The 21,450-nt window shown below is 26.4% G+C and overlaps 1 protein-coding gene across 1 annotated transcript in view; it reads right to left on the bottom strand.

Moving 5' to 3' along the window:
- The window catches only part of LOC119666967 (tRNA dimethylallyltransferase), a 94,530-nt gene extending 84,991 nt beyond the window's left edge, over positions 1-9,539 (bottom strand). The window contains exons 1-2 of the mRNA XM_038076246.1: positions 9,297-9,539; positions 5,119-5,256 (exon numbers count right to left, since the gene is read on the bottom strand). Coding sequence (XP_037932174.1) covers positions 5,119-5,256; positions 9,297-9,425 — 267 coding nt within the window. The 5' untranslated portion in view covers positions 9,426-9,539. The remainder of the gene's footprint in view (positions 1-5,118; positions 5,257-9,296) is intronic.
- Positions 9,540-21,450: the final 11,911 nt, after the last annotated feature.

Genomic DNA, 21,450 nt, shown 5'->3' with positions numbered 1-21,450 from the left:
ATATGTATCTGACACTTCACATTTTAAAAAAATAAAATAAAAAAAAGGAAAATATTTGCTTAAATTTTTTTTTAAATATAGTCAACACATGACAGCTAAGTTCAATGTCTTTACATTCAAGAGTATGGTTTGATTTTTAAAAAAATATTTTAGTCTGCCTAAATTATATACAGAATTTCTCTAAAATATTCAAAGACTTATTAAGGCTCAAGTAATTAAGATACAAGAATTATCTTGTTGCTTCATGACTCTAATAAGTTTTTCTCATTCTTGGAGACCCATATGCGGTTCTGTCAGTAATTTAGAAAACTAAGGGGAGAGTCTAAGAACAATTGGTCCTTCATCTCAAAGCTATACATAAACAAAGACCCAGTATTACTCACTGGGATAAATGAGGTAATTATGTTTTTGATTTTATAAGTGAGTGGTGTCAGTTTAGATTGTGATTAGTAACTCTTCTTATGTTATCAATTTCTCTGACAAACTTAATAATAAATCAACATTAAAATATTGTTTAAAAAAAGACAATATTCCGCATCATATATAAACATTAAAAACGAAATTTTGTTAAAGAAAAAAAAATATGTTTAAGTAAAAAAAAAGTATATGCTTTGCATTGCGTATCTTCGTCTCCTTTTTTTGCTTAACACGCGCAAACCTTGTGCAAGTTCAAACACCCATGAGTCAACTTTAAATTAAATGAAATATAAAAAACAACAAAAACCGAAACCAATGTGCATTGCATCAGTCAGTCGGTTAAAAATGCCGGCCGGTCCGTCCTGGCTTGGCTTGGCTTGGCTCTCCGGCATGGCTTGACTTTAGCAAAAGCTTTGTTGACGGAAGAAACCAATTGAATACGAGACAGAAATGTAAGCAAGCAAGCTGTGGGGTTTAAATGCTTCTCAGATAAATATTTTGTACAAATAAGTTATTTATTTATTTACATAAAAAATCACATCCACAACAACAATAACAGCAACAACAACAAAAGCTAAAAAATATGTAAACATTAAAAAATCACTGCAATGATTTAACAAAACTGACAATATATTGTATATATAATACAAGCCACACATATATTTTTTTATTGACCGATAAAAAAACCTTCAAAATATTGAAGTATTGCATAAAAAATAAATTTTTTTTTCATTTAATTTCGTTTTTTAACACTTGAAATACATTTCGTCAATGAATAAATTAAACATTTTGTTAATGGAAATATTTTAATTTATTATAGATTTTTTGATCGTTACTTTTGAATCTATAAGCATACAATCGTATTGATTAATTGCAAACATTTTATTGAAGATGAGAGCTTTATATTAAATAGTTTTCTGATATATTAACTAAAAAAAAATTTTAAAAATAAATATAAAATTTCAAAAAGTCAACAGTTCTAAAACTATAGACAGACCCACTACAATAATTGTTATGTTAAGACTCTACCTATGTTGCTACTATGAATTATTTCGTAAGACTAGAACAATAGAATAACAATACTGGGTGTACTATGCTTAGTACTCTTAGAATAACAATACTCTGGCTCTACTACTCTTAGTACACCCAGTATTGTTATTCTATTATTTTAGTCATATGAAATAATTAATTGTGACAACACACTGTTTCACAGAAGCAATTGGAAAAATTTTTACTCTAGTACTAGAAAGAATTTTTAAAATTAGATCCTTTAAGCCTTAGATCCTTAAATTAGACTTCAACTCAAATCACACACCAAAATAAGTTATAATTTTCTAAAAGAATGTTTAAAAAGTAAATAGATTGCTGGAACTCATTAAGACATCTACGTATCATTGTGTTCTATCTTGTATTTATTCTATCTATCTTTTATCAATATATTCATTAACAGAGAAAGATTGTTGCATGATTCCTTTAAAGAACTGAGATCTTACACAAGTTTCGAAGGAGTACCTGAGGCACTCCACTGAAAAGCTTGCTATATACTTTTGTCCAAAAACCTCAGAGGAGAAAAATGTTAAACCCACACCTTCAGAGATGCGTAGTAGTTTAAAACCGTCCTAAATGTAAATTGAACTGAACTCAAAAAGCTGTAAAACAGTTTGACTGACAATATGTACAGATTCTTATTATTAAGTATATTATCCACTTTAAGACAAGCTATATTCTTATTATGTTTAGGCTAGTTGAGTCTCTATTAACTGTGAGGTTTTTTCATAACCCCTCTCTACGCATTGACTGGATTATTGTTTATTACTTCATCAGACTAAGCAGTAATTAACCTTAGATTTGCATACCTTTCCGAGGAGCCTGTAACCATTCTGAGATTCAATAATGCGGTGTTGGTAAGACTGTCAGTTTTCGTAAATAATTTCGGGGCTCTATCCTTTATGTATTTTTTGATCGGATTAATCTTGAGGTCCCTTAATTTATAAATAAGTAATTAGAATTTTTAATTTTAAGTTATTAAATAATTAAGTAAGTAATTAGAATTGTTAATTTTAATTTTAAGTTCATTAAAGAATTGAATTTTTAAGGTTCAAGTAACTAAATACGAAAATTATTTCATTAAGGTAAATAAAATATCCTTTCATTTAAGTCAAATTTATATTGTATATATATGCGACTACATATCATAATTTAAACATACTCGTACTCAAATATGCAAATTCAATTTTTATTATTTATTGCTTCTTAATACTTTTACGAATGAATGTATCTACATTCACATAAATCTTATCTTTTTGCTGATTGTTTGAAACTGTCAATCAGTTTTTATTCATTTCTTTGCAATGGATTTGATGGTAAGACGAGTGGTTTTGGTATGGAAAAGCAATCCTTTGTAATGCATTAAACTGTTTGTCAATCATAATGTTTCCGCTGTCACTTATAGACACTTCGGTGCTTGCACAAAATTTTAAAAAGTTTTAAATATTGATTTATCTGCTGATTAAATATTTATTCATTAGATATATTTGTATAAGTCTGCAAAAGTTTGCAAAATGCAAACCAATATGTCTTAATTTTTTAATATAAACTTAACATGGTTTGTATGCGTAATTGAAGAAATAATAAAAGTACAATGAACTCGTGTTTTATATAGAAAAACTATATAGTTTATGTCTAGCACACCAACATCTCAACAGCACTTAATCTCTAACAACTAAACCACAAGATACAAAATTTTGTAACGCCTACTACAATTTGGTCGTCGTATGATAACCCAAACATTTTATTATTAACCAAAAATTATTTTTACGTCCCAAAATGTTACAGAAAAATTTTTGCGCTATTAAAAAAAATATTTTTTTTTTCTGTTTTAAATAAAAATTTATATAAACTTTTAATATAAATTGAATAGAACTTTGATTTCATAATATTTTTATAAATATTTATATAGTACTAAATAATTTTATGCAGTTATTGGCGCCAAAAGAAAATAGGACAGCGATAAAAATTCGGAAAATATTTCAAACAATTTTTAAGAAATTTAAAAAATACATTTTCGATTTCCTTTTTATTTGAAGAAGTCAACAAAACTTATCAAAACTTGGCTTTTTGTTAAAACAAATGGAGAAACTATATAAGTTGAAAATTATTTAAAGCAAATATAAGTTATCTTGGCGTCCAGAATATATAGGTTCTAAGGAAGATACTTCTTTGATAGTATATCAGACTATTCGTCGGTGCAGACCAAAGACCTATTAATCTATCTAAGTTCGGCGGGACGGATTTAGTTTTTACTCTTCTATAGTAGCGTTCTTGCGAGGAATGTGGTTGCAAAACGGCGGAAAAATCGCTAATTGAGGTACATGAAAGTTATCTAAAAGCCTGCCACTGCAACCAACCAACGAAAAGTTATCTTTCAACTGAGATGTAATGAATCAAATTTGCAATAATGACAACTTTAATGTCAATAATTTTATTTATATCAAAATGTATATATAAAATATAAGACACATTTTGCAATGATTTTTTTTATATAGGTATATATATTCATACACAAATAATCTTAAGAACGGCGAAGGAACTAGTAGTCCAGTTCCTTATTCTTAAACTGTAAAATTAATATATATTTTAGTGTTAACTCATAAATAAATAATAATAAATAAATATATAATTATTAATAAATGAATTATTATAAATATATGAATTATAATAAATAAATAAATAATAATAAATAAATTAATAATAATAAATAAATAATTAATAACAAATAAATACATATTAATTAAAAAATAATAATAAATAAATAATTAATAATAAATAAATAAATAATAATAAATAAATAATAATAAATAAATAATAAAAAAAAAAACAAATAATAATAGATAAATAAATAATAATAAATAAATAAATAATAATAAACAAATATATAATAATAACAATAGTACAAAGAAAAGGATTTTAAACGATAGGTAGATTATTAAATTTCTCCAATTTTTATTTAATCACCAAACTCTTCGCCTATTCATGTCCATTCTGTTCTAAACTTCAATTAAGTTCTTTTTCACAAATTTTTTGTTTGGAAGATCTTCCCTGAAGATGACTATCGGAGATAATCGAAATATCGGAAAATATCTTAATGAAACAATTTATTTTAAATATAAATAATAAATAACAGTTTTTTTTATTTATATTTAAATGACCAATTAGCTAGCTCACAAATTATTATAACTTTAAGACAGTGCTATTTCAAGCATATAAAATAAGCATTAATTTAATATATCATTTCATAAGACGTGACATGTGTCTGCGGATATGACACATAAAGAAGTCAATCATTTTCGAAATAATTTCTGAGACTTTTTGACACTGCCTACTGATATTTTAAGACATAAAGTAATTAATTTTTCTTTAAATAAGAATATTAAATATTTTTTTTGTCACAAAAAAATTTCCAAGATATTCTCAAGTGTTTGTCAAATAAATTGGAAAGTCAGGATCTTTATCAACACAATTCATCGCTAAAAATAATCATTTCATATAAAATATAAGGTTAAATGTAAGTATTTAAAATAATTATAATGTAAATTGCCCTATTATTTAATAATACGTTTATAAAAGAAACGTTTACCATTAACCCTCAAGAAACAATGGGTATCTAAAAACACTTAGCATACTTTGATATAAAAAGGATACAATTGGCAAGGCTGCATTGCGGAAATGCGTTACGGTGTACGGCTCTGCTGGTGTGGCCACATCTAATAAGTGATGTTTAGCACGTGATTGTTCCTCTTTAGTAGCTTTAGCAGTTGCAATATCCAAATTAGCATATACCTACAGAGAAAGAAATGTTGTTAGAAAACTTAGTTTAACAAATAAATTCTAGTAGGCTGTTAGAAAAATAATTATTAAGAAAACTGCAATAAAAATTTATTGTTTCCGGTTCTTACTTTCAGGTGTGAAAAGTTATTCATGTGCAATCTGTAAAAAACTGCACACTCAGTAAGGCGCAGCTAAATAAAGAAAACCTTCAAATATTTATTAGTAATGTAAACTTTAACAGTGACTAGTTAAAGCAATTTTTATTTACCATGTATATACTCGTATAATATATGGAATAACGAATGCTAAAACCAATTAAAACTCTATAGAATCATATCCATATACACCTAAAAATTTGTCATTTCATATATTTATGATTTCATTAGGTTATAAATTTTCTAATATAATTAGTTAAATTTCTTATTCAGCAAACCAGGAAATACAATAAAAATATTTAAACTAGTTTAATCAATAGAATTAGGAACATTTCATACACGCAATTTATTAGAAATGGAATTAGCAAATTTTTGTGAAACTAATTTGCATAAATTATTTCGCAACAAAAAAATAAATATCTCGTCAAACATTAATTATAAATTCATAAACATTTCGTGTGCCCATAAAGTTATAATACAACATATTTATATAATACTTCTACAGTAGAAACTCTTATAGTAGAAAATCTCTTAAGCGAATATTCTGCCAAGTTTTATCCATTCAACAGGGATGACAGACAAAACTTGTTTAATTACCCCAAATAATTATAAAATGAAGAGTTTTTGAAAATGTACCCAAAATTGTACATATAAAAAGGGTATCGATTAGTTAAGTATAGTATAAATAAGAAATAAATATTATTTAAGGAATATCATAGGCATAGTATTAGTATAAAATCATTTGCTTGCATTTTTGCATATAAACAAACCTATACTGCCCATAAATATTTATTAATTGCAATATAATATTATAAATATATTATAATTAGAAATAGCTTATGTTTATGGCCTGCGTTATCACAAATATACTTAAAATGTTTGGGGGCTTTACAAGCAGGAAGACGTCTCAAATATGGAATTCGAGAACGCAAAAAATATGGACATTCTTTATAACGTTTACTTTAATGTAGCAGTTTATTATTACTGTTATAGAAGACATCTCATCCTTATAATCACAAAACCGTCTATATTCTTCATGATACTTACTTCAAAGATGGAGATCTTTTTGTATCTAGTATCAGTAAAGATTAATTGGTTAATGTAGGGCTTGCATCCAGTACATTTAACTTTACTTATAGTATTATGATCGCTTTTAAACATTTTAACTCAGTATTTTTGGCAATATTTTATGGGAGAAATACGTAGTATAATGAATCGGTTTCTATCTTTTGTCAAAATTCAAAACAAATAAAGGTGTAAATATATAAGGTAGGAAATCTGCTCAATTATGTTACGTTTATTTTAACAAGTCTAATATATCCTTTTTAAAGAATATGTACGTATGTCATAACAATTATATAGCACTATCAACGAAAATGAAAGAATCACAGCAATTACATAAAATAAAAAAATGTAATCTAAAATTATATTATTTTTAGGAAAGTGAAAATCAATGGTGATCAAATCAGTAGTACATACTTTTTAAACGTCATAAAATAGATATATGTATGTATTTGTCCTGATTGGCATACTAAAATTAATATTAATGTTCAGTGTTATTTGAAAATGTACCATGGAAGAAAAAAAATATAATTGAATAGCAATTTATGAATTTAAAAATACAAAAATAAGTTATATTGTGCACTATTTTTACTAGTTTTCAATTTTGTTTATGTCAATGTACCTACCATAATCCTGTCACGCAAACGCACTTGTTGCTTGCTTATTGACAATGTATAATAGGATCGGAATTTTTGCTGAAGTGGCAATGCCAAAATATCGATTTGAATAAAATAATTTTAGACACCCTAAAACATAAACAAAAAAATAAACATATATATGTGTTAAGATTCTTGCTGACCATCACGGTTTTAAACTCATATATTGTTTTCTTATAGTTAAAATCAATTCGCTTTAAATAGTGCATATAAAAAAATATGACAAAACAAAGTTGCAGCAAAGCTGAGCTAATAAACTTTTGTACTGGGAAGTCTGAGAAGATCCGCAAACATTTGCGCTTTGTGGTTTTTATTTTGCATATGGCATTGTCCTTACAATGCCTGATTTGTAAAAATAATTAACAAACGAAGGCAAAGGAAAGTAAAACAAAAAAATGATTGCCAGTCTTTATATGACATCAATAAAAAGATGGCGGTTAACGTGAGTTGTTGCAATGGAATTAGTAATTAAAAGCAGAAAAACATTTAAATATTTATATCTTTATAAATTTTTTATTCTCTGCAAAAGTGATTATAATTTAAGTGTGGTATATATAAAATTATTAGTTGTTTTAAATAATTGAGACTTTGTAAAAAGTATTTTACAGTGATATTACAAAAATGGCGTACCTTTGTCAAATTCGCCACAATTATCAATTGCAGCGAGTTGAGAATAAAATATTCGTTAAGATTTTGTTCAATTTATTCAAATTCTGTTAGAAAATATAAAAACAAAAGTAATTTGGTGTTCAATAATATTTTCTAAAATATAAACTACATTGTACGTTATTTTTTTTGAACATGAAATTCAAAATTACAAACGGCAGTGATAAGTGTAACTGTAAATGACACAGAATCACTCAAATTTTTTGCATATATTAAAATTTGACGTGGGTATATAGGGTAAGTCAATAAAAAAATTATTTAAATATATACAACTACATTTACAACTACATTTAAATTATCACAAAAATATAGTTTTATGTTTAAAGACATATTACAAAAATATAGTTTAATATTGTAAGATATGTCAATTCTTTATATTCATTTATTTGAAAGTTATAACGTTTTTATATTTTTTGCATATTATTTCATGTGAAAAATAATAAAATATAAAGTTTTGAAAAAGTTTTAAACTTTTTATCGAAAGAAGTGACTTACATTCATAAATGAGAGTTGCTGGATGAGATATATGTAGAAGCAAAAAGTTCTAGTAGATATTACTGCAAGCTAAGGACTAGTATTGTTTCTATAGGATTATCCGGTTCTATTCTTAAAGTAATATAGTCATATTCTTTCAACTAATCATTAAGATCAATTAATTAATTAGCCTAAATATATATACATAAACTTTTAAAATCAAACCTTTAATTTATTGTAACTTTCGTGAACTTCATTTAAAGACAAAAAGTTCATATACAAACTAAAGAAACTACTAGACAGCAGCAGAAATTTCTAATGAAATAAAATTAGCATCAAAAATTGAATACTGAGATGGTCAAAAAGATACCGGATAGCACCTGTTAACGATGTCATACCTGTTACCTCAAATCAACCATAGAAACAATGACTAAAATGCAGAGAAATACATATGTAAATATATGTAAATATTTTATTGATAGAGAAATTAGCATAAATGCCAGAAATTAACCTGAAACTAAATCGAAAGCACGGAAACTTGTTCAACTTGTTTGGAAAAAAAGTTTATACTGATCTTTTGTTCGGATTTCGCTGATTAACAATTTAAATAATTATAATAAAATTACAAACTTGATACATTTTATTAAATGAATCGTATTTCGCGTAAATTCGAGCATTTCTAACTTTATTTCACTAAAAATTTTGGTTTATATGCGCACTTTAGACGAGCCTTTTTTATAGCGTTAAATAGAAACAAGCAATAAAGTTTCTATATAACAAACATAATAATATTAAATATTATTTAATAGTTTTATTTATCATTAGTTGATTTTTGTTGAGTTTTATAAAAACTAATGTTTATGTTTGAAACGTATATTTGACTTGTTATTTGTTTCTGTAGTTTGTTTTGTAGTTTGTTGTTTTCATATTTAAAATATTATTCAAATAATTTTTAATACTGCGTAATTTAATATTAAAAAGTTGTTATTAATTATTTAATTGGTTATTATTTAAAATGACTGATTTTTTCGTTTTTCACCTGCATTGAATCTGCACTTATAATTTCACCACAGTATCGTTCTGCCAATTCAATTGACAATTTTGTCTTTCCCGTACCGGTGGAGCCTAATATCACAATCATAGGCAATTTCCGAAACATTTTGAACATAAAATAATAAAACCAATTATCTACTTGAATTAATATATCACTTTACACTTAATTTTATATATTAATTGTATTATTTTACAACAATTAAACCGGCATGTTGAAATAAAACACGTGAATTCTATAAAGTACGTGAGCAAAACTGCTGTTAAAGAGACAAATAGGAAAAACATATGCGAATTTTAGGGTGACCATATGTTTTGAGAATATTAGTGTTTAAAAACTGTTATTTATCGCAGGAATATGTTTGTGTACAGAGTTTTTTTGTTATAACTTATTAATAAAATTAAAATAATTGTATTTTAAATTTTATTTATATTACATTTTAACTAAACTTTTTTGTTGATAAAACAGAAAATTTTGAATAAATTTTTGTAAAAGAAAACTATGAAAGCAGATGGTCAGTCCACAATATATTTATCAGCTGTAATTGTTTTGCTTTTGCAAAGAACGTAAACAAAATCAGTTTAACTGAAAATATTTAAAAATGATTAATAAGATATAAGAAATAATACATTTAATGAAATTGTTTAAAGTTGTATGCAGTGTTATTTTACATATATTTGTGAAAGTGTATTTTGAGAGCGTATTTAAATTCATATGCACCATACAATTTTTGATTGCTTTAAATGCGTTAAAACTCGTAATTTTTTTTTTATTCAACAATATGTTTTGTCTTCATTCAGTCGGTTTAAATGAAAGCCTAAAAATAAGTTCTAGAATCTTAAAAACTAATAACATTACGTTACAAATTATTTTATATATAATGAAATATATATTTCATATATATTTCAATATATTTACTAGATATTCCGGCGTATAAGTTGAATTAATCAGGGAGATCTTTAAGAAAACAGGATGGCGGGTCTATCATTCCGTTTCAGTTTAGAGGAATTTTTCATATTCGCAAGAGATCTAGCCAGCGGATTCACTTGGTTTTCAAGATTTGAAACATGTTTCTGACTTATTCTCTCGAACTCGACTTTAACCATCAGAACTGCCAAATCGAAATGTATGTTTTCATTTCTGATATACCAGGGTGCACCAGTTATCATTTTTAGAATTTTTGCTTGAGCTCTCTGCAGGAGCTCGTACTTGTCGGATCTTGTTATTGTGTAACAATTACTTCCGAAATCTTTGGTGCTGATTGGATCTTATTAAATTACTTTAATTTCTTTTTCAATTTCTTTAGTTTTATACAATTGAAGTGTTAAACAATATAACAACAATAAAACTCACTGATTTCGTAATAGGTACTTCTTACAATATTACTAATTGTGAAGATGATCAATCAGCAAACCTTTCATATTTTAAAGTTTCCGGTAGTTAATGAGACATATTTATGGATTTCAACAAACTATGAACTACCACTTTAGTTGAAAATCATGTTCTTGGTTGGTTGCAGTGGTAGGCCATTAGATAAGTTCCATATACCTCAATAAGCAATTTTTCGGCATTTTGCTGAAAATGTAATTATACATTACTTTTTAAGAATTTTAAGTTTTCATCCAATATAGGACAGTTATAACGTTTGCTTTGATGGAAGTACCTACGTTTTATGAAGTCAGTGAACGATAGTACGTTCTTATTTTGCCCCGGGCAAAGATATGGTGGCTTATTTCCAGAATAAGATCAATAGTTAAATTCAAAGATCTAGCTCAGGGGGTAAACTCTTATCAATCTGAAGCTTCTAAAAGCACAACTGGCTCTTAGTGGTTCTTTGACGACGAACGAAAGTATTGGTTATGCACAGAAGGTTGACGAGAACCTACCTAACATACTACCTAACATCTAAATAATATATTTTTATCTTTTTTTCTAGATAAACAGATTGAATTAAATTTTCACAACATATAAAATGCTGTTTGCTATTATAAATCAAATTAAAGCTAATTTTTTTATTTTGTATTGAAACTGTTGCTTGGTACCTTATCGTAGAAGAAAATCAAATAGACATAAAAGTTATAAAAACGCAGCTGCGTAAGAGTATCTCATCCCCAAACTATAAATGCCACACGCGCTTTTTTTTCATATAAATGTGTAAATTTGAAGGTTTTATTTCAAAAACCGTAAAAGAAACATAGATGCCTTTTAAAGACATGAAGTGAAGTGATCAACTCAAATATTGTACAGAGCGTAGCTGTGATAAGAAGTACTTTTTACGCCTTTAGATTCACACCATAAAATAGGGTTCAAACTCAAAGGATTCTTTCATAAATGTTTGTAAATGCGTTAAGCAAACATTTTAACATATTTTAATTAATTAAACAACAATATAATAGTGAACTGAATTTATCACAATTAATAGCGAAATTGTTAATTAAAGCATAGTATGGTAAATATTTATTTAAAATAAAAAATCAAAGAAACCGGGACTTATTGCGCTGCATTTATATCAAATTAGAAATAAAGTGATTACTTATTTTTTCGTATATATAAATCTTCTTAAAGGATCTGAATGAGAATTTTAGCAGAAACATGTAATACAAGTGTCCTTACATCAGTAACAGTTGCATATCCTTAGGGTTCTACTTATACATATGTTTCCAATTCAATTATTTGCTACATTCTTTGTAATTTTTTTTATATATTAAACATAATTGTTAATTTGTTTATGAATACAATTTAATTGAGCTACATAATTGACCCTTGTCAACTTATCCTAAGGCTTTTCATGTCTTTGAGTTTACCATCTATTGTAAGAAAATTCTTTCCATTTTTCATACATGTATAAAAAGCGCAACTCAAGCAAAAAAGGATACAGAACAAAGCGTGTTACTTGTTTTTAAATGTTTATCTGAAATCTACCCTCTTGAAAATGATCTGTTGATGTTTGGAAACAAGGATCCTGTTGCGCATTCATGTCAGATCTTGTCTTTTGGCGCACGATTTTAGGAAACTGCGTGCATAAATGCGTCTATGCCAATTACGACTTATAATCCAGTTATTTTATTCTAGTGATAATCATTTTCTTTGTTAGTAAATGCGAATTCAATTTATATAACGCAAATTATATTATTTTCTATAAAGAAATTCGCTTCAATGCATTATTGATACAAGGTAATTGTTTTAATATATCAGTATAAAGGTATGGGAATAAAATAAAAACTTTTGAAAGAATTTCGATATACATATATAAATATATTTTATTTGCATTTCTTCTTCTTCTTCATTCCATTGCGTTCCCAGGGGAACATTGGGCCATATTTGCATATTTGGATTTATTAATATTGCAATAGCATTCTTTTGGCATACTACTAGTTCTTTAAAAAATATGGATCAAAATGACGCCAAAACTGTAGATGAGATATTTCAATAACACGATATAAAAGAAATTTACAATAATTTTAACAAAAAATCAACTCCAGCATGTGGTAAAATCATAAAATGTGATTGTGATAAGCTTACATTTGGAAGTTTTAATTTGGAATCACCACAACAACTCAAAAACCTCTAGTAATAAACTCAAAAATTAGAGTCACAAACTCTAAGTCAGCTCTAAGTCAACCAGTTTTTAAAAGCAAAAAGTTATATTAAAAAAATTGGAATACTAATCCTAATAAGTTATCCAGCAATCCACGCTTCAGGAACTCCAAAAATATCAAAACATCAACCGAAGGAAGATATTTCCTTATATGTCAACTAGTTGTCTTTGCTATATGCTTGTAATAGTTTTATTTAGTAAGCCATATTCTTACTGAATCTTTAAAAAATTCGAAATATCAATCTAGACAAATGTTAAAAAATATGTGGTATATCTGACTTACAAGAGATATTTTTATTGACACCATTATCAAGTGTATAGGGAGTCTAAATTATTAGCAAAAAAGATAGTCTTCTTAATAGAAGAAGCAATAAAAGAATTCAAGCAACAGAGGAATCTGTACTGTAAGTATGACAGATAAGTCATACTATAAGTATGAACCAGAACATAAGGGTTTTACAATAAAACTGGTAGAGAATATCGGGTTCTCCCAGTAAAGAACAAATGGGTCGCATCCAGAGAGAGGAGTAAAGGTGTTTTCAACTCTATTACTCAAAACTTACAATTTATTAGTAGTATTCACGATCTCAAGTAATGAACTCGTTAATTGGGTAAAATAGTAATAATACGAAGCAAAATTACTTTATGTTCATTACTCGAGACCGTGTATGCCACTACTGATTTCAAATATTATAAGTTCATGCAATAATTTATTTATATAGTACAATAAATCAAGAAGATTTTATGCGTCTACCTTTTTTTATCATTGTTATAAATTATATTAAACATTAATTAATTGATATAATAGCACCTGCACGCGTTAGTATTCATTAATAACTTTATTTTTATTTTATATTTTTTGATATCAGAACAAACAAATTATACTGCAGAAAACCTTGAAGAATGTTTGCTGGCCATAAGTCGTCTATACACGTTCCATAGAGCAAAACATATAGTACAAATCAGAGATATAAACTTCATTAAAAATGTATATTTAAATTTTATTCAATTTTCGTACAGTATATGAAGCAGCAGTGGCCATAAACATGCCCAAACATTAAACATAAAAAAAAAATTTTTTTTAATTTTGCCAATTTTTTTATTGCCAATTTCAATGCTGAAATTTTTTTAGTTTAAAAAGAAAAACGAAAAAAATTTTAATTTTTTTAATGAAATAAAAGCTCATAAATGTCGCATAATTTATAGGTTGCGAAATCTGCGATACACACAAGTTGACAGTCTTCATTTTATGTTAATTATTTTTTTTTTAATTAAATTAATATTTTACTATATAAAATGATTATCAAAAAAAACTTTTTTTTTGTCATCTTAAATGCTAAACACGGCACGCATTAAAGTGTTTCCTGCCTAAGTCGGCAAGGCCATTCTCAAAGTGGGACTAAAGAAACCGACTCTGGAACGATTTGTTTTTATCCTATAATGTGTGTTATGTAAGTTAATTATATATAATATTAAATGCAAAAAAAAAAAATTTTAATTCAATGTTTGTTAATATTTATACGGGAAATAATTAACTTTCCCGCAGTATCTCAAAAATATCTACAATTTCAACGTCTGTCGGTAAAAGACTGCTGCGCAACTATTATCGCCTGATAAAACTGAAAATGACCTTTTTTTCTAGCTGCTTGGCAATAGACGCATAGTCTTGTTCGAGACTAATTTTTTTTCAAAATGTAATAAAATTGTCATAAATATATGTAATAAAGATTATAGATTAAAATTTTTTTAAGTGGACCTGTCATCATTGCTCTAATACATTAAACATACTCAAACACACATTTAGGCATATGTAATCTAATCTTTCCTTGAAATAGTTTTTAAATACGAAAAAACTATATGCTTTTATTTAAATAAAAAGCCTATACGTGCATAAAAACACTTGTTACCACTTTTTCATTGAAATGCTTAAAAAATTTTTAATTATATTTAAAATAAAATAATTTTAAGCATTTTATGCTTTGTGCGTATGATAACAAGAAATAAATTATTTTAGGTTTTTTTTACAAACACGAAAAAGTAATAAAAAAATATTTATTTAAGTTTTAAGATATTAAAAAACTAGGAGTATTTTTCTTATACACTAATATCAACAAAAATTGGATCAAAATTTTATACTACGGACACCTTTAGAATATGTACTTTACTGTATAGTTTGGCATGAAGCAGTAGCCCATTAATTCCTTCATACCCATTAAACTTGACATGACAGAGGAGAAAGTAGTCTCGAAATTGTAGCTAATAAAGATACTAATAGCCACAAAAATCTACAAAAATAATCTTTAGTTCAAAATTTCAATATCTAAACAAAAGATCGCTCAGAAAAGTTATAAAGTAGTCTCAAAATTGTAGCTAATGAAGATACTAATAGCCACAAAAATCTACAAAAATAATCTTTAGTCACAAAATGTCAATATCTAAACAAAAGATCGCTCAGAAAAGTTATATGGGTGGTTAATAATATAATGGCTTATTTTATCTTACTCTTTTTAAAAATTCAAAAGGTTTTGAGTATAAATCTTTTTTTTTCAAATATTTATTTGAAATATATTTATTTATATAAACTTTATATAAACTTATTAGTTTTTGTGTTCTGGGTCTTTATTATACAATGAAGTAATATTATAACAAAATATTAGATGCTAATTCCAGTTAGTGTTTCTATCCTACGTATCCAGTATGATTACCTGCTAATCTGGAATGCAGATTATGCCTCGAAGATGAGGAAACTACCATGCATATTCTTTGTGACTGTCCAGCTTTAATAATGCACAGAAGAAACTTGTTTCATATGGAATTTCTGTCAACAGAACAAATTAAGAACTCTTCTCTAGATTTAGTTCTGGACTTTGTTCATAAAACTTTAAGGGGCTTTGTGTAATCAATGGTGAAATTGGTACAATAGAACTCTTCTGACCGCAGTACCGGCTGTTGGGCGATTTTACGTCTAAACTTTTAATAATAAATAATAATAATGATTGTTAGTATTTCTATCTTACGTATCCAATATGATTGGATCTTAGAAGGAATTAGTTTCTATTAAAAGTTTGAAGTATTTTTAATTTTTTATTAAAACCTATTAAGTGATGGGAAGTTCCAATATTTCTAAAGGGAGGAGCATTCTAAAGGGAAAAACAATTATGTATATTGATTAGGTGACGATAAGTGATCAACAGGTATTTAGTATTTATAAGTTAATAGTATGTATTCCAATTTATTAGTTATATTAATTGTACATTTTCCACAATCATAGTGGAAATTTTTGCATTATTTTAATGTTAAAAAATTTTAAATAAATATGAAACTTTTATAGTTTTTAAAAGTTATGCATATTTTTTTTTATTATAAGCAATTACAGCCTTTCAGTCAATATAAAGGCAATTATGTATATTCAAATTTAATAAGTTTATTGGCAAACATAGTGGGGTTAAACTGAAGTCAGTTCGAGTGGTTATCAAAAATAAAAAAGTAATTTTGCAAAACTGCATTATATTTTGACCTATTTTTATACTTATCAGCATAATTAATTTTTGCTGTATTGTAGTATAAATATTTATAAATATTTTTACCTAATTATGTGTGAACTTAATTAGTTTTTAATCTTCAAACTACATATTCTGCTTTCAAGAGAATTTTGAAATATATATTTTTTTCATATAAAAGAACTTTTATGAGAAAATTAAATATTTTATATATAAAAGAATTAAAATACAAAATATTTTAATTTGTTTTTTGTATGCTTTTCTAAGATCAGATCTGTTATTCACATAGATTTGTTAAAAATAGTATAGTAAGTGTTAGAAATATTCGTATATTGTATCTTTATTCATAAACAAAATAGTCAATGAAATTGCTAAATCTAAATCTTAATTGAATTAAAAACAAATAGAAAAACAGAAACAAATTTATAATGTAATTTTAACATAATATGTATACTTAGTGTGTATTATCAGTGTGACTGATAACAAAGGTCAAAATACAAATATTAAGAGGCTATGGAAAGGCAATTTTCCGAAATCAAATTTTAAAATAGAGAAAAAATAGTTGCCAGTCAAGCAACTGCTTGTTTAGAGCTGAGATATTGAATTTTAAATTAATTTTATGACAATTTAGTAAATGAACCTATATAAATATATATAAATATAAATATTTATAACATTTATATATATATTTATATGCAAACAAATATATATTAATGCAATATCAATATTAATGAAAACTTTGGGATTATGTTTTATATACAAACTGGTAAAGCTAAAATTTTGTTAAATATAGTAATTTTTTTTATTTGAATTTCTATGCAAACTTGATAAATACCAGTTTTAAGTGACTTTCGTTAACAAAATTCTCATATAAGAATATTTTTTATACAAATATTCTAAGTTTAACATGTTGCGCATAAAATAGAGCCCTTGCCAGGATACTAACTAACCCCTTTTTTGTAATTAAATTTCTATATATTTCTCAAAAATAAGAAATCTAATTGTTCTCACAAAATATCTTCAGTGCATAAAATGAAATAAAATAGCTTAAGAGAAAATAACATTCAAAAAGGAATTATTTCAATGCCAAGAAAACAATGAAATCGACTATTCACGTGTTTTCGAATGAAAAAGGATCAAGTAACCAAACAATTCGCGAATCCTTTTATTATTTGCGTGAATATAAGGCAAATGTATATTCAATAGGAACCAATAAAGCACAAGCTAACAAGATGTCCCATTACAGTAAGTTTTGCTTAGAAACACTGCCAAAAAAAACAAAAAAATAGATCGAGGTTAACTGACTTCAATATGCTACTGAAGACTGTACTTACATTATTAAGCTAAACGAAGCCCTCCTTTTGAATTTCAATTATTTTGGAAATCATTTAAAAGAAATTTAAAGATTTTTTTTTTGTTTGTATTTTGGTAGTTTTGTTTTGCTAAACTTAGCGTCCTTTCATTCTTTTCTTATATTTTCGCATTCTCATTTAATATTCTGCAAGGACACTAAATATAGACGAACGTGCAAAACTTTACAACAGGATAATGAACACAACCAAGATTTGGATGTTTATACGTATAATTTCTATTAATGATTTTCTTGTAAATAATTACTTGACACTATAGTCGGTATCATAAGTTATAAATAGATTTATAATAAAAGCTACACAAAAATTATTATTCAGAATTGACGCGGACAAACTATCCAGGAAAGGAGCAGCCACACCGATGTTGGGGCCGGAGCCTTTTTGTGGACTAGGACATAGAACGCTCCTTTCTCTCATAAAAATAAAGGAGAACCGGAATAAAAAGGATTACTGGGATAATATACGAGAATTAAAACAATCCAAATCATTTATTGGTACCTATAACAATAAGAGATACCAGGATTGTATGAACTTATCAAAAAAAATCACAGGAAACCACCTTACAAGACTGGGTATACTTACGGATGCAAACTGTAGATTCTGCAAAAGGAATGAAGAGTCGCTTTAGAGTCCTGCTCTAAACCGAGAAGGGGGTACAATAGACCCGACAGTCACAGTGCCACATACCTTAACAATAATAATATATGACAGAATTTAATTATTTTACATAAATATCAATAGAGCTAATTATTGATATTTTATAAACATCTATTGATAAAGATATTCTAATGCTAAAAATTGTATCCGATTATCACCATAAATTTTATTAACTTCGACTAAACAATAGAACTTAGACCTATAAAAAACATTTATCCTTTTTTAAATTGATTTAAATTGATTTACTTCTATATAATATTTCCTTCTATATGTATAATATAAAAAACTTCTATAATCTATATAATCCGCGACGAACTTTTAATTGAATATTGTTTTCACAATAAGTTTGGTATTAGTTCAAGATTAGTAGCTGATTCTTCTGATTGTCTTGTGGTATCGGAATCAATTCTTAATGAAAGTGAAACTAATTGTATTTATTGCTTTGTACTCTTGGGTGATCATTATCATCACCGCCTTCATTCAACAAATCTGTCCATAAATTTTGAATATGAACCAATGACGTCCAGTTGAGCATCGCAAGTCTTTTTATGATACTGATTATTAAATGAGTAAAATGGCTAAGATCCATATTTATGCAGTTTCATTAAACCATTAAATGATTGATATGGCTAAGATCCATATTTATGCTGTTTATATCTGAATAAAATTAATATATGAGTACGTAAAATTGGGTGCTATGAGAGCATGTCCTACATCTATTTAAAGAATTTGCCCTTAAGCTTTGATAACAGGTAATAAATTGTTAAATAAAATAGATTGCTAAAAGGAGAAAATACTTGCTTTACGAACTATAAAATATTTGCTAAATCTCATCAAATGTAAATCTGCATCATGAAATCTAATTCTAAAATATATATAATTTTAAACATATATTCAAAATCCATTAATTAATTATTCTTCAATATTTGATTATGCTTTGCATAAACTGTAGTACTTCTCTTGGTACAGTTTCCTATCCTAATACGGCATAAACGCACTTTCCATTCTTCAACGTCTACTGTACAAATTTCAGAAGCGCATGTAGGGAGGTTCTTTTATGCCCTGCTTGGTAAACTTAATTATTATCTTCATTTTCTTATGAGACAAATTTTATTTTAGTTTTGTGTTTTTGCAAAGAAAACAATTATTTTGAAGAAAAAAAAAATCAACAAAAATAAAACTTATAAGACGCACAGGAAATGTTTGGAGTTCAACAACCTTAAACACAAATTTTCGAAAGTCCTTTATTAATGTTATTATCCGTACGTTTTGTTTGACGTGCGTTTTCGTGGTACACTCGTATTAAATTTCATATACTGATTATTGTTAACTTATGCAAATAATTAGGTTCACTAATATGAATAAATAATATATTAAATAATATGGGTTCTTGATTACAAGGACTAAAATTAATACGATTATGTGATTTTATGTATTACGTGTTTTATATGTAGAATTGATGAAAGAATACAGCACTTTATATTATTGAATAATTTTGCAGTATTTTTATATTTGTAAATATCCTTTAATCTTATTATTAAGATATAATAGTTAAGATGAGTACGTCAAGTTAAAGAACCGTAATTAATCTCCCATTACCGAGTAGTTAATCAAAGGAAGTTCACTTAAAAAACTGCAATCAATCAAATTAATTCTAATAACTTATTTAAATGAGTCACAGTAGCGCTTAAAATAATAATAAAATTTCAAATAATTTAGTATATAATAAATTTCTTTAATAATATAATTGAAAAAGGTGACAACTATTACCTTCTTTGAGTTTTGAAATAAGCAAAGTATAAAAGTATTTTGAAATAATTTATATATATTATTTTAAATAATAAATTTATTATTATAAAGTTATATTATTTCAAAATAAGTTTATATATTGCTCGTTATTCAATTATATTATTAAAGAAATTATATTATAATTATATTATTAAAAAAAGTATTCGCATTTTCAGGACGTAAATAGGAAGATAAATAGGTAGATATGTATATACATATATATTCTGAAGGTATTTATTAATAATAGTGTCATAGTGCGCTTCGAATTTATAACATTTATATCGTCGGTTTCTTTGAAATTTGTCACAAACTCTATATATCACAAGAAGGTTACTTACAGTAATGAAAGTTATTTTATTTCCACCTACTAATACAGTGACACTTTCCTTGGACTTCTTGTCTTTTTTATTTATCATCACTATTCAAAGACTTTCGAAAAGATACTTCTAAGATTAACTGATTTAATTTATATTATAAGTTTGTTAAATTATAATGTGTAAAAATGAACAGGAGCCATAAGAACGGTGGGAAAAGTAACGGTAGACCCATGGGAAGAGATGATTGTGGTAAGCGGAAATTGCTGAATACCATAGCTGGGCAAACTTAATGCAAGCATCTGAAAATATGAAGGGATTATAGTAAAATTTAAAGTTTACGTTTAGTAAGATGTATTTCGGTTTGCAGGATTGAAATAATGATAATGAAATAAGTAAATAATAATGAAAAAATAATACATTGTTACTAAATATTATTCACTTTTCCACATTTAATCTGTTCACGCTTCAGAGTATTTAAAAAAAGTTCCTCATTTTTAATTTAAATAAAATAAAAGCACGGCAAGTGCTTTGGTTGTTGTCACTAATTAAATAAAAATAAGTGACAATAAAACCTGGAACTTGAGCATTGAAAGTTTGTGCAGCCTTGGCTTCTTGTGGATAAACACGATTAGTCATCGCTTCTAATTTGACAGGCACGAGTTCTAAGCCTGGCACTTGCAGTCCAAACAAATTATATACGGACTATAAACTAATTAAATAAAAATTCGATTATTCCAAAGACCACTGATGAAGAGTACTTGGCAATACTCGAAACAGCGTTGTATGGTCAGCCAAATTTCAATAAATTAAATAAAAAATTTTTGTTTTGCCTTTCTTTGCTATTCGAATCGGTCTAACTTTTAAATAGTTTCTTTCGTCATAAAAAGACACGCCATTATCGGCAAAAAAAAG

The sequence above is a fragment of the Teleopsis dalmanni genome, chromosome 1 (genome assembly GCF_002237135.1).
Source record: "Teleopsis dalmanni isolate 2A chromosome 1, ASM223713v2, whole genome shotgun sequence".
NCBI classification, from domain to species: domain Eukaryota; kingdom Metazoa; phylum Arthropoda; class Insecta; order Diptera; family Diopsidae; genus Teleopsis; species Teleopsis dalmanni.
The sequence above is the reverse complement of the archived record's forward strand: the minus strand, read 5'-3'. Positions and strand labels throughout refer to the sequence as shown.